Raw genomic sequence first — 13,881 nt, 5'->3', positions numbered from 1 at the left:
GACTGTTTCAGACCACTTGATAAAACCTCACCACATCAAATGCAATGGATTTAGTCATAGTCCACTGATAAACGGGAACTTGTGACTTATGTGAAATTGCTTGTGTGTGTCGCTCCCTATTGAACTGTAAACCTGTACTGTTCAGAGCTGGCAGTGCAGCATCTAGGTAGCAGGAGAAGCTAGGATGGGGTGGCTAACTGTCCCTTTGGCATTCTAATACAGGTCCTCTAAGAAAACGTTTCTGATCCCCCCCCCCCAATACTCTACTGATTTTGGCGACTGTGGCCAAAAAAATGGGGGTGGATGGAGGCCACCTCATCATCAGACTGCATGGATCAGCTGAGGAGGGAGGCAGTGTGCCTTTGGATGTGCATACAAGTGTGTGGAGCAGCAATACCTGTTCCAGAGGATTGGTCAAGAGTGAATGTGGCCCTTGACTGAAAAAAATACCATATTTTTCGCTCTATAACACGCACCTGACCATAACACGCACATCGTTTTTAGAGGAGGAAAACAAGGGAAAAAACATTCTGAATGAAACAGTGGATGTATCATTTTTGTGCTTCATGCTGTGGCCACAGACATGTGATCTGATGGTGAATTTGGGGTGACCCAATGCAAAGATCCTGAGGATCCATGTGGATCCATGCTTTTTAACCACATTTTAAGTGGGGAGGGAAGGAAAAACACAGAACGGACAAGGAGCAGGAGAGGGGGTGCAGAGAAGCAGCTGGCTAAGAATGCAGGAGAGGGGTATAACGGGAGGGAGGAAAGGAAGGCAAAAGTTTTCCCTCACCTACCCACCCAAGCCAGCCAGCTTGCGCGCGCTCTCTCTCTCTCTCCTGCATGTTTTCAGCAGCACCGGAGCACAGATAAGACACTCTGCTTTCCCCTCTGCTTGCCTGGAGGGGAGGGGCTTTCCCTGCTCTTTGTTCCGTTTGAGCAAACACAGCAAGGAAACAGAGGTGGGTGGGCAGTAAGACCCTGAGGCAGAATGCAGGAAAGCAGCCGCTTCCTCTTTTTAGGTTTCCCTTCTCCGAGAGGCGATTTGATTTTTGCCTGCTTTTTTTTGCCTCCACTCGCGCCATTTGGCTCCAGGGACCACACATTCACTCAATAACACGCACAGACATTTCCCCTTCCTTTTTAGGAGAAAAAATCTGCGTGTTATAGAGGGAAAAATATGGTAAAATGGTTAGCCACCCTTGAGCTAGGTCATGTGGTTAATAGGAAGGTAAGAGCGTGGAATGCATTTAGAAGGAATTACAGGGCAAGTTGTAACTTAGCATTTGAAGGGCTCAGAAATAGAGCCTTTATTCTCTGTCATTGTTACAAAACAATCTCATAGTATACAATAAAAAGGTAGGCATTATTTTCATGCATGAAGTAACTGATTGAAGTTAATTGACTGCTCAACAGGCACTGTTTGATCAGTCAATTGTCCCCCACGCCTGTCCTAAGCAGAATACACAAAATAGCTTTGGCATTCTGGTTTGAGAGAGTTCCCTTGGCAGTGGACAAATTTACTGTCCCAGCATATTATTTTTCTCAACTGTCTTAATTGAAGCTGATTGTCCCCTGCACTCTTGGCCCTGTTTCTATTACCTTCTCCAGTTTTATTCTGCTTTGCACCATTGCAAATTTTGCCTGCAACAGCTGTCATTACTCAGAGTGGCCATTTTATCTTCCTAATCCGTCTGATTTATGCATAGAGGAAGCCCAGACATCCCAAGCACCACAAATCTGATGAGCCTTGCTTACTTATAGAATTGCCACTTGGGTCAATTGACTGATCAAATATTGTCAACTAACTGTCCATTATTAGATGCAGTCAACTGGGAAACACTGGCCTGCGAGCGCTCCAATTGGAGAACAGCCTTTACCAAAGGTGTCATGGGTTTTGAAGATGCTTGAACTCAGGACAAAAGGGAGAAAAGTGCTAAGAGGAAGGCACGCTTGGCAAACCCTCACCATGATCAACTCCTGCCCAGAAACCTACTGTATGTCCCCACTGTGGAAAGACCTATGGATCCAGAAATGGCCTCCACAGTCACTTAGAGACTCACTTTTAAAACCGTGTTTATAGAAGACAATCTTACTCGGCTGCAAGTGATCACCAAAGAAGAAGAGAAAGATGCAATCAAATATGATCAAAGATTCCATGAAGTCAGGGATGCCACCACACAGGTGTCAGCTTAATGCCATAATGAAATTAAAGAGGTTATAGAAATTGCAGGAATGGAGATTCTTCCTCCTGGCCCTGCAGCAATTAGGGGCAAACTTGAAGGAAAGCAAAGTTTTTTCCAGCTGGCCACCTAGAGTAATTGTGGGTGGTTTTCAGCCTTTTTGAGTCCACAGTTCCCTTGACCAACTACATTCTTTTTGTGGCACCCCTGTGGAGCTCAAGAGCCCAGTTATGTCTGCCCTTGCCTGCAGAGCTGGCAGCCTCTCACCCTTTTTTGAACACCCTACCTTGTGGAGGGTTCCCTCAGCATCCTCTCCCTCTTCCCTCTCCCCTCTCCTTGGGAGTCCTCCAGGCAGCAGCTGCTGCCCCAAGGAGACGTGCCTCCTCACACTGCCCCACAGGGGCCTGGGAAGCACCCCCTAACCAGCCCCAGAGGCACCATTTGCCTGGGGAGCTTGTAGGCAGGGATGCTGCAACAAACAGCTGTGCAAGCCTTTGAGAGGTAAAGATGTGTGAGGGCATTAGAGGAAGGGAGGGAAGGAAAAAGGAACAAAGACCAGTGTTGCCCCTGGCATCCCTGACCATCACTCAAGGCACCCCAGGGTGCCATGGAAGATTGGTTGAAAACCACTGGTGTATCTGAACAGGAAAGCAGTCAGTTATCAGTGGCAAAGACCACTGCCAAAGAATACCTATTATTCTACCTTGCTTGCTGCAGGAATGAGAATTACCTCTCTGATATCTGTTGTTAATTTATTTTATTATAAATAAAGGCTGGCCCTGATGCTCCAGCATAAAAGTAAAAGAAGAACTATTTGCAGAATAGTTAGCATTTATAGCAGAGCTTTCCAAACCGTGTGTCGCAACACATTAATGTGCCGCATGAACACTCCCTATGCTCCTCCCGGAGCTGGAAAGGGATTAGTTTAACCTAGTTTAACCTAGGCATAGGCAAACTCGGCCCTCCAGATGTTTTAGGACTACAACTCCCATCATCCCTGACCACTGGTCCTATTAGCTAGGGATGATGGGAGTTGTAGTCCCAAAACATCTGGAGGGCCGAGTTTGCCTATGCCTGGTTTAACCTCTGGTTTGCTAGTAAAACTGAACTACTGTGTCGCGAAATGATGCACATCTAAAAAGTGTGTCACCAACATGAAATGTTTGGAAAGCTCTGGTTTATAGAAACCCTACCTAGCACTGTTTAAATTTATAGCAAGTTGTCTAATGACTCCAGGCATGATTTGAGGGCACATGAGACAGCTGCCTTGGTTGTGCCACGCAGGTCTGTGCCTGGTCAGTGTCTTCCTGGGAAGCAAGTGTATGCTGCCTTGAGTTCCATCACAGAGAAAAAGAGGGATATAAACGTACGGAATAAATAGATATTTTTTAAAAAGTGAATTTAATTGTATCATAATGTTAACTAATTTGTTTTTGTAATTAGTATAAGTTTCCTATCTGCTCATGACTTTATTGTTTTAACAGTTAATGTACTGTATCTTAACATAGTTAATATATTTGATCAAGTGCCTATCCCTCATCTTCCAACCTATATTGTGGAAATTTGTTTGTCTGATTGCTATGAATGTTATAAGCAAATTTTGCATGATGGTTCCTGCGATCAAGTAGCAGGCTTTTATCTGTGTTTGGATACAAATGGATGCCATTTTGGCAGACTGAACCTTTGAAAACTGCACCAATTTGTTGGTTTCTTAGAATTCCTGAGCAATGTCAACTAGGTGGCTACAGGTTATCTATATAAGTAACTATATAAGTATCCATATAAGTTGTTCAGAACTGGGGATACTTTTTTATTTTTTCACTGTTGCAGCTTCTGAGTTTGTAAATAGTCCCATTGATGACTAGGCAAATGACTAACAGAGATAATTATTTCCTTTTATGCTGCCAGGGCACACCAAATTTCTGATACAGTGCATGTGTAGGAAGGTTGGCTAATAATAATAACAATAACAGCAACTTAGTAACTGAAGAAATTAGACTACATGTCAAGCCAAATCAATAACACAAAGCAAACAGAGGCACACAAACATTCAACTGATACATATTCACATCAAATTATGCAGAAATGTCAAACATTAAAATGGCAGCAAACTGCATTTGAATGTACAAAGTGAGCTCTAAGATTAGCTCCATGAAAGCTTAAGCAGTTACATTATAGATGACAACATGATTAAGATATATAAGCACTTCTGTCGGTTGAAAGTACTGTAAAATCTTATTACAATCATTTAATATGTCTGCTTTCTAACAACAGTTTAGTTGATTTTACAATGCAATGCTCTGCATACTTATTCAGAAGTGACTATGGGCTGTGTGTGTGTGTGTAGCAAAATCATAATAAAACAGATCATATAGAGGGAACTACTTCAAGAGGGAAGTAGTTAGATCTCAGGTTACCCTGGTTGTTTATTGTGTGTAGAAAAGATACTGATGAATGCTGCCTCTGTATCAAGGTAAACCATTCCATTGATTTTTAAACTTGACTCAGAGCAAAGGTATCAAAAGAAGGTGACCTTCAGCTCATGGAGACGAGTTCATTCCATATGCTTGTTTGCTACAAACTTCTTTAAGGTCAACTGGCATGATTATTCTAAGCATCCCATTACTTCAATACGCTCCTAATCCGCTCATAGGTAGCAGACTGGTGTATCCTCTAATAACACTCATGTGAGCAACGGGATTTTAACCAATGGCCTGTTGGTAGGCAATACCCTTATTATAACACAAAAGTAACATGTCGTTTGGGAGGTGGGGGAAGTTCCCCCCATTTTTAAAAGGAACAGCTTATATGCAGTTCTGGTTTGTGAAACAAATATATATATGCAGTAGATACTAGTCCATAAAAAAAAACCATCTAATTTATTTATTAGATTGTATTCCATCCTTCTTCTAAGGAGCCTAAGGCAACATGCCCAAGACTTAACTGATATCACCCTCACAACAACCTTGTGATGTAGGTTAGATGGAGAGAGCTCATGGTCACCTAGTGAACTGCATGGGTCAGCAGAAAATTGAACCCAGAAATTTTCCTGATCAAAATCTAACATTCTGATACACCAGCTGGCAACCGTTACTGACATTTGGGGCACATCAGGGCATCACGTGAAAACAGGGACCACCAATGTTGTGCCCATGGGTGCCCATGCAGCCATAAAGGCCTTCCCTGGTGCCCACCAGGTCCTGGTGCCCACCAGGCCCACCAGGTCCTTTCTCTCTTGTAGCCAATAGAATAGGCTGTGGTGTATGCTTGGATGCACCGTGTGTGTGTGTGTGTGTGTGTGTGTGTGTGTGTGTTTCTCTAGCTTGCAAATGTGCTCACAGCCCCTTAAAGGTTAGCAGCCTTGGTGTTAGATTACAGGTTAGAATTATGCATGCACTCCATAATGAGCTGCCTCAAACTCTGGGCTCACATACTCTTCTGCTCCCATCTCATGCACCCAAGAGAAGAAGTTCCAAAGTGCTTGCTTTTGCTTAACCAGAGGTTGCATTTGCAGTCTGGAACTGAGACTGGGGTTCTTTTTTTGCTCTTAGCTAAAAACTTAGTCTAACATTCAGCAATGACTGTGTGAAATCAGCCTTTTTGAAACTTACAATAGTGTTTGTTAGGTATTTAAGAGCTACTGAAAGAAAAATGGACATTATTCATGTATGCCACAACAGCAGCAAGAATCTTAATAGCACAAAACTGGAAGACTGGAGAAATACCATCAAAAGAACAATGGCAATAAAAGTTGATGAACTATGCAGAGTTGGCAAAGTTAACGGCCAAATTGCGTGAAAAGGACAATAGTGATTTCGAAAAAGAATGGGAACCTTTTACAACATACAGTATTTGCAGAAAGGAAAAAACAAACAGACATGGACTCCCTGGCAGGTTTTAAATAAACATTTACAAATTTATTTACAGAGAAAAAGAAATTTCACAATGTGACAACATTATACTATATACAAACAGCAGGATGTAACATTTGACAGAATAAACCAGAAATGGAAGCTGAGGGAAGTCAATAGGGAGGGGAGAAATTGGAAAATGAATGTTATTGATATTGGATATTTGTTATGAGGGGAAAAATAATTAAAATATTTTTTAAAAAAGAAACTAACAATAGTGTTAACCATTTTGCTGGTCTGAACTACATGACAAAAGCACTTACAGAATAATAGAATTGTAGAGTTGGAAGGGACCCTGAGGAACAACTACTTCAACCCCTTGCAATGCAGGAATATAAAGCTGTCCCATATGGGGATCGAACCTGCAACCTTGGTGTTATCAGCACGAAGCTAAGGTATGAAGTAGAAACAATGAGGGGTGTGACCTGGCCAGAAAGAAGAGCCTGATGAGCCACATTTGGTCTGCAGACCTGAGCTTCAGCACCCTGGTTTAGTGTGCCATGCAAACACAGACAACAGAGGACGAGATATTTGGACAGTATTCTCGAAGCTACCAGCATGAGTTTGACCAAACTGCGGGAGGCAGTGGAAGACAGGAGTGCCTGGCATGCTCTTCTCTATGGGGTCACGAAGAGTCGGACACCACTAAACGACTAAACAACAACAAAACCACCCAACAGATGGCCACTTTGCAAAGCCTGACAGCTCAGATCACCTGCTCGGGTTTGGAGGGGAGAGCTAAATCACAGATCCTCTTCTTCACAATCGGTAACACAGGAAGTAGCAAATGAATTATGTTCACTTCTTCCAAATGAATGTTAAGTGCTTTGTACAGTAGCCAGTCCCATATCTTGAATTACACAGAATCTAAACAGAAGGATCCAAAGCCAGAAAACATGCCCACTGTATACTTTTGAGCACATAATTTCAACCCATGCAAGGGATGTGTACATGAGGTTTCCTTCTGTACATGCACCACCCTTGTTAAATTGAAAATATATGCAATTACTTTCTTGGGCTCCATGATCACTGCAGATGGTGACAGCACTCATGAAATTAAAAGGCGCCTGCTTTTTGGGAGAAAAGCAATGACAAACCTAGACAGCATCTTAAAAAGCAGAGACATCACCTTGCCAACAAAGGTCCGTATAGTTAAAGCCATGGTTTTCCCAGTAGTGATGTATGGAAGTGAGAGCTGATCGCCAAAGAATTGATGCTTTTGAATTATGGTGCTAGAGGAGACTCTTGAGAGTTCCATGGACTGCAAGAAGATCAAACCTTGCCATTCTTAAGGAAATCAGCCCTTAGTGCTCACTGGAAGGACAGATCGTGAATCTGAGGCTCCAGTACTTTGGCCACCTCATGAGAAGAAAAGACTCCCTGGAAAAGACCCTGATGTTGGGAGGGCACAAGGAGAAGGGGACGACAGAGGATGAGATGGTTGGATGGTGTTCTCGAAGCTACAAACATGAATCTGACCAAACTGTGGGAGGAAGTGGAAGACAGGAGTGTCTGGCATGCTCTGGTCCATGGGGTCACGGAGAGTCGGACACGACTAAACGACTAAACAACAACAACAACTGCTTAATAGAATAAAAACTTTCTACTTCCAATTAGAAAACAGACAGAGCTAGCTGCATCAAGTACCACTTAGAAACAAGAGGAGAAGTTACTAGGCCAGGGGGAGAAACATGACTGCTACCAACTCTCTAAAATGACTGTGCCAAACTCAGCGCTTGCCAGCAGCAGTCACACTGCTCTCCCAAGTCAACTCATTGTAGGCTGAGTATTCTCTGGGGATGGTAACATGCTGAGAGGGTTGTGTGACTCAACTTTCAGTCACATTCAAAACCCCATCAGAATTCACTAAACTCATGATTTCAGTGCACTGATTCACTATGTAAACTGCTCCTAGGCTCTACTGAGATAGGTCATTTTTGAGCGATCACATTTAGCAATGGAATATAATTTGTTATGATCTTAAAATGTTTCCTAACACTGAACATTAGCATAGCTGCTAAAAATAAGCAAATATTGGCAAACCTTTCAGCTTTATATAGTCCAAACACCAACATCCACAACAACAAAAACTCCAAATTCAGATACAGTATATGTTTTCTTAAAAAAGAAAAAGGGGAAAAAAAACTTCTATCACTAGAATCCCAGTTTATGACATCTGTAACTGTGGCTGTTTAGTCACATTCTTAGCAATTTCGAATTTGACAGCACTTTTCAACTTGGATTTCTGAATTTCTCAAGACCTAATCTATTATTACAGTCGTATCAGTCCTATTAATTGCTAATCTTATGAATTATCCTTTGTCTGGAGAGCCAGTCCAGAAATGTGACATCATTATGCAATATTTTAAAATACAATCAATTTTACATCTAGTTGGCCTACTAAAATACATTACAGCAAGCTAGGTTAGGGTTATGCCAAGCCTTTATCTATTGAAAGGCAATACAAGATTCTAGACAGCGCAATTTCACACAGTTGTTGCTCCTTTCTCACTTTCTTAAGACATTTATTTTTCATATTCTGGCAATGCTATTTACGGGCAATATTTCAACACATCCCTGGAGAAAGTGCCTGTTAGAACAAGAGCAATTACCAGGCCAAAAACCTGGTAGAGTGCTAATTGCTGTTCAATTTACAGTTGAACCCAAGTATGAACAGAATCTTGTGTTAATCCTGACATTAGTAGCTCTAATATATATATAATGGCATGATAAATTATAAAGGTCATATACTGTACTCACTATAAAAAGGGGAAAGGAAAGAAGGAAAGCCATTTATGATAGAGAGAGGGTGAAAATTCTCCCTGAGCATCTTCTCAGTTCCACCTTATTGTCTTGATTGCTTTCTTCTCCCCACCGCCAGAAGGTATTTGTATTGCATTCAAGGCCATCTTGATCCAACCTGCAAGTCCTTGGGGAATCAATAACATAGCAGCGAAAGTGCTGAGGGCAGGCAAAGAGAAAACTGCAGCTCTGAAGTGAAGAATGAGTCTGAGGTACAGATGCAATAAAATCCCTAGGGCAAACGCCACTTACCAGGAAAGAGGGGTGCTTGGAGGTGGGGATGGGGTAGCAAATCCTTATGTGGATTTGCAAATCCCAGTGGGCCTGTTAAGGGATTTGTGGAGTCTGTTTTTAAAAAGAGAAGAGTGGGGGAGAGGGAGGGAGGGAGGGGAGGCAGAGAAAGAGAGAGAGAGAGAGAGAGAGAGAGAGAGAGATCTATAATGTTGTTTCTGAAATGTGCACTCCCTTCCAAGTGTCCCTTTAAAAACAAATGGCATCTGGAAACGACTGAAGCTGCTTCATTTCGGTCACATTTCAAAGGGGGCGGGAACTGCCGCCCGCCCCGTTGTCCAGATCAACTCCACCCCGATCATGCAACCAAAGAGCACCTTTCCAGCACAGCGTGTTCCCGAGCGGCGATGCTCTAGGGAAACGCGGTATATAATAATGGCCAGGGAAAGGGATCTGTCAGATCAGCCTCAGCCACAGAGCACGTCTTCCCGCTTCCCTAAGCTCGAGATTCCTCGCCGACTGTGGCAGCAGGAGGCGGAACTAGGAAGACAAGGGCTTCGAGGCTTCCCCCGCCCCTCGAGGCACACATGTTTGTCTGGCGGAGGGTCGGCGCCTTGTCAACGCGTCAGAGCGGGCCCTTTCGGAATGGGACCGCAAGGTGCCTGCAGCCCAGCCCTGCGCCTCCGGGAGGGGTCGGCCAGATGCGCCTGGCGAAAGCCCCCCCCCCTCCGGCTGCCTTCCCGCAGCCCCCGTCGCCGCCCTCCATCTCTCTGCAGCAAAGCCATCCCCGTTTCGATACCTCTCCTTCGAAGAGGAGAAAGCGCGCCAGCTTACCATAAAGCCATGGCTGCCAGGAGAGTCGCGTCAAGTCCGCCTCGCCTGAGGGCTTCGGCTAGAGAGAAGGGGCGGCAGCTGCCGGTCGCTGCCGCCGCCACAATGGCCCAACAATGAGCGGGGCCGAGCCCAGCCGCCGCCGCTGCTGCTGCCGCCGCCGCCCGCTGCTGCTGCTGCCGCCGCCCGCTGCTCGGCTCGCCTAATCCGTGACACGCGCCGGGGGCAGAACGCGCCCCAATCTCTCGCCGCGAGCGCCGCTCTCGAGCACAATGCCGCCAGCAGGGCTCCTGCTGCCGTTGCTCCCCTCAGCGGAGACAGCCGGCTGGCGCCACGCGCGCGCGCGCTCACACATGGACCGCGGTTGGGCGGGGCGCAAAGCAAAGGCGCGGTAAAGCCGAGCGGCAGCCCGCGAAAAAGCGAGGCCCGCGGCTCGCCGTCCCCGACTTCGCTTAGCTCTCTCGAGTCTGCCTCAGCTAGGAATGGGAATAGTTGAGAGGCGGGTTGGTAGTATGAGCAGCAATTAGGACCCTGGTGAGGCTGGACTGACACCTGCACAGTTGTTGTTTTTAAAAAAGATGTAGAATCGTAGAGTTGGAAGGGACTCTGAGCGTCATCCAGCGGTTCTCAACCTGTGGGTCCCCAGACGTTGTTGGACTCCAACTCCCATCATCCTTGACCTCTGACCTTGCTCGCTAGGCTTGATGGGAGTTGTAGTTCAACAACATCTGGGGACCCACAGGTTGAGAAAGGCTGATAGTCCAACCACCTGCAATGCAGGAATATGCAGCTGCCCTATTTGGAATCGAACCCACAGCCTTGGCGTTATCAGCACCGTGCTCTAACCAACTGAGCTATCCAACCGATGCATGTGTTTCTATTGTTATTTTCAAGAAACAGAGCGATCAGTTTGCAACCGTGTCGATTCACAATAACAGCAGTAATGAAAAAGAATGTTTAGGGTTAACAGCAGGAGAGTCTTAATCTCAGGGTCGTGCGTTCCAAACCCATGAAAGATTCCTGAAGTGCAGGTGGGTTGGGCTAGATGACCCTCATGGTACCTTCCAACTCTGCAATTCTATGATTCTGTTTCTAATGTGGCTCAGAAGTCAGAGGAGGAAGTAGGGGAGGGCAGAACCTCCTAATTCATGTGTCATGGCAGGTGCAAGAACTACCATGGAAATTATTGTTGGCTACAGTCACAGTAAACCAAAGCTGAAGCAGTGAAGAGTCTGACTCATATGTATGGGTGCACTGAACGACCTTTTTTTGATCACATGTTGTTTGCCTCCAGCACACTTCTTCCACTCACTCCTGTGAAACCTTTACCAGGTCTGTGTTCTGAACAGTAGAATATTATTGCTGGTTAAATTCCCTTGATGTTTGCACAGTTAAGGTACATACCTCAGCCAAGTCTATTTCCCATTGCTGTGAGGAAAAGCCATTCACCCTCTCCTCACCGACTGTAATATAATGGTGGGTAGAATATTGTGTCCCCCAGTGGTGCTGCTCTGGCAAGAGCGTGGGGAAACGGGAAAATTAACTCTTTACAGCTGTAGTACATACAGTTTGCAGGAACAAATTAATACCCCTTTGTGAATTCAGTAATAAATGACATGCATGATTATGTATAAATCAGGTATGGTTCGCGAAAAGCAGATTACAGTATCCATTCATCTATTCTTTTTTTTAAAAAAGTAGCCTCCATGATAATGTCCTTCCACAAGTGTCACCATGGTTGTGGTGCTGATGGAAGAAGCCAACAGATAACAAGTTTATTTTCTATTTAGAAGCATGTGTAAAATCACTTTAATACCTTTAAAAAATTTCAAAGTGGTTGCCATCTATAAAATTATTAGGTGTACTTATATACAATGAAAATAAATAAATAATTTTGTCCAGGAGCACCTTAGGGACCAACTAAGTTTGTTCTGGGTATAAGCTTTCGTGTGCATGCACACTTCTTCAGATACACACTTATATGCAATGCTTTGCAGTTAAGTCTGAAAAACACTCCAAATCTGCAACTCCAGAATCACTTGTTCCATGTTTAGCTTACATTAAGTAGGAGTACTATGGACTCAGGCCTGCAATTGTTCATGCTGTTGTATGCACCGATGCTCCCACAGTGATCTATACAAGGTAAATGGGAATACATTAGCTTGCTATGCTGAACAAATTGAAACAATTGAGAACAATGTCCAGGGCTGTGCAGATGTCTCTGTCATAAACCTCAACAACCTTGAAGTGTATCAGCTTTTAGAGTGCTTATCATGGGGGTGTGATGTTTCAGTTTTTAAAGTCCCTTTCTGGATACTCTGCTGAACAAAGGAGACCAGACTAGAAGGGAATTTATGTACACTCATACTATTGCAATCTATTGAATTTTTATTTTTTTAAAAACACTTTAGACCAATAAAAGTCCAAACTAACCACTCATATAAGTGAGTATTCCAGGCTTTGAGGAACAGAACCTAAGCTGAGGGCATTTACTTCTGCTTTTCAGCTTTCTCTGTTCTTCAGCTCCTCTGAAGAAGGTCAACAAAACAGCCAGCAGCTGAACCATGCAAAGCCAAGGTGGGCACAATCTGGTTTGCAAAATACAGCCAGAGGCAACCTAGATACATACAAATAAGTATACAGTACATTTCTTTGTATGACTCAACAGTAAACATCGAAATGGCCTAAACCCTGTACATTTCAGATCCAGCATAGAATGGAACCACCAAAGGCAAGTATAGATTTTCCTGATCCTGTGTTAGTTGGGCAGCTAGGTTACATAGCAGAATGTGCAAAGGAACATGTGGCTGGACAGCTCCAGGTAACCTACAAATCCTATGCTGAAGCAAAGCATCACTCAAAACAATATGCTATATATGTTTGCAGTCAAATTACAATGGGATCAGGTGGATGAGACTATGTGACTCACTAGCCTGTTTCCAGGCTTCATTTTATAATTGACTGGCTCAGTCTTTTGGTCACATTTAGATTCTGATGAATCAGACATGGCTCCTTGAAATGTATCCCATGCAGATGTTTCAGGTAGACAGAAGCTACTTGATAGAAATGTTCCGTGCTTTTTTTCTGGGTGCACAGTACCAGCACCTTTTTTTTTTCCCTAGAAGAAAAGCACTGGCAAATGTTGAAGACAGTTCTCAATTGGTTTTTCATGCTGCATATAAAACCACTTTAATGCACTATGAACAGTGAGAGAAAGAAGCTTATGGCCCCATATGCACAGTCTTAATTGGTTCAGTACCCATACAATTGCTTCTAATATGAAAAATGTTGTTTAACGAGACTTTTGCCAATATATCTGTGAAAACTAAAGCAACTGCTTCTGGATATCTAGTTGCATATCTCACAGTGGCCAGTATAAACTCTTTCTGCTTCCTAGTGAGTTTGGGGAAGAACATCTATATAAATATATCTAGATAATGTGTATGCCTCTATTCGATAGATTGGTGTCCTATAAACGTCAACAAGTTTAGAGGAGCATTCATATTTTTTTTGGTTATTATTCCCTTTAACAGATTATCCTTCCTCTAAAGTATATGACACATCTGAGTGGCTTATTTTGGTTTGATAATAAGTAACCTTGGGGACGCGGGTGGCGCTGTGGGTAAAACCTCAGCACCTAGGGCTTGCCGATCGCATGGTCAGCGGTTTGAATCCCCGTGGCGGGGTGAGCTCCTGTCTTTCGGTCCCAGCTCCTGCCCACCTAGCAGTTCGAAAGCACCCTTAAGTGCAAGTAGATAAATAGGTACCGCTTTATAGCGGGAAGGTAAACGGCATTTCCATGTGCTGTGCTGGTGCTGGCTTGCCAGAGCAGCTTCGTCACCCTGGCCACGTGACACGGAAGTGTCTCTGGACAGCGCTGGCCCCCAGCCTCTTAAGTGGGATGGGCGCACAACCCTAGA

General features: G+C 44.1%; 1 protein-coding gene across 2 annotated transcripts in view; it reads right to left on the bottom strand.

Moving 5' to 3' along the window:
* The window catches only part of STAMBPL1 (STAM binding protein like 1), a 28,408-nt gene extending 18,087 nt beyond the window's left edge, over positions 1–10,321 (bottom strand). The window contains exon 1 of one of the 2 annotated variants that reach the window (XM_083740133.1): positions 9,965–10,321. In XM_083740133.1, the coding sequence (XP_083596259.1) occupies positions 9,965–9,967 (3 nt within the window). In that variant the 5' untranslated portion in view covers positions 9,968–10,321. The remainder of the gene's footprint in view (positions 1–9,964) is intronic. The other variant, XM_083740134.1, reaches the window with a different exon arrangement.
* Between the last annotated feature and the right edge of the window lie 3,560 nt (positions 10,322–13,881).

Source organism: Podarcis gaigeae, assembly GCF_964106915.1.
Source record: "Podarcis gaigeae genome assembly, chromosome: 5".
Lineage (NCBI taxonomy): Eukaryota > Metazoa > Chordata > Lepidosauria > Squamata > Lacertidae > Podarcis > Podarcis gaigeae.
The sequence above is the reverse complement of the archived record's forward strand: the minus strand, read 5'-3'. Positions and strand labels throughout refer to the sequence as shown.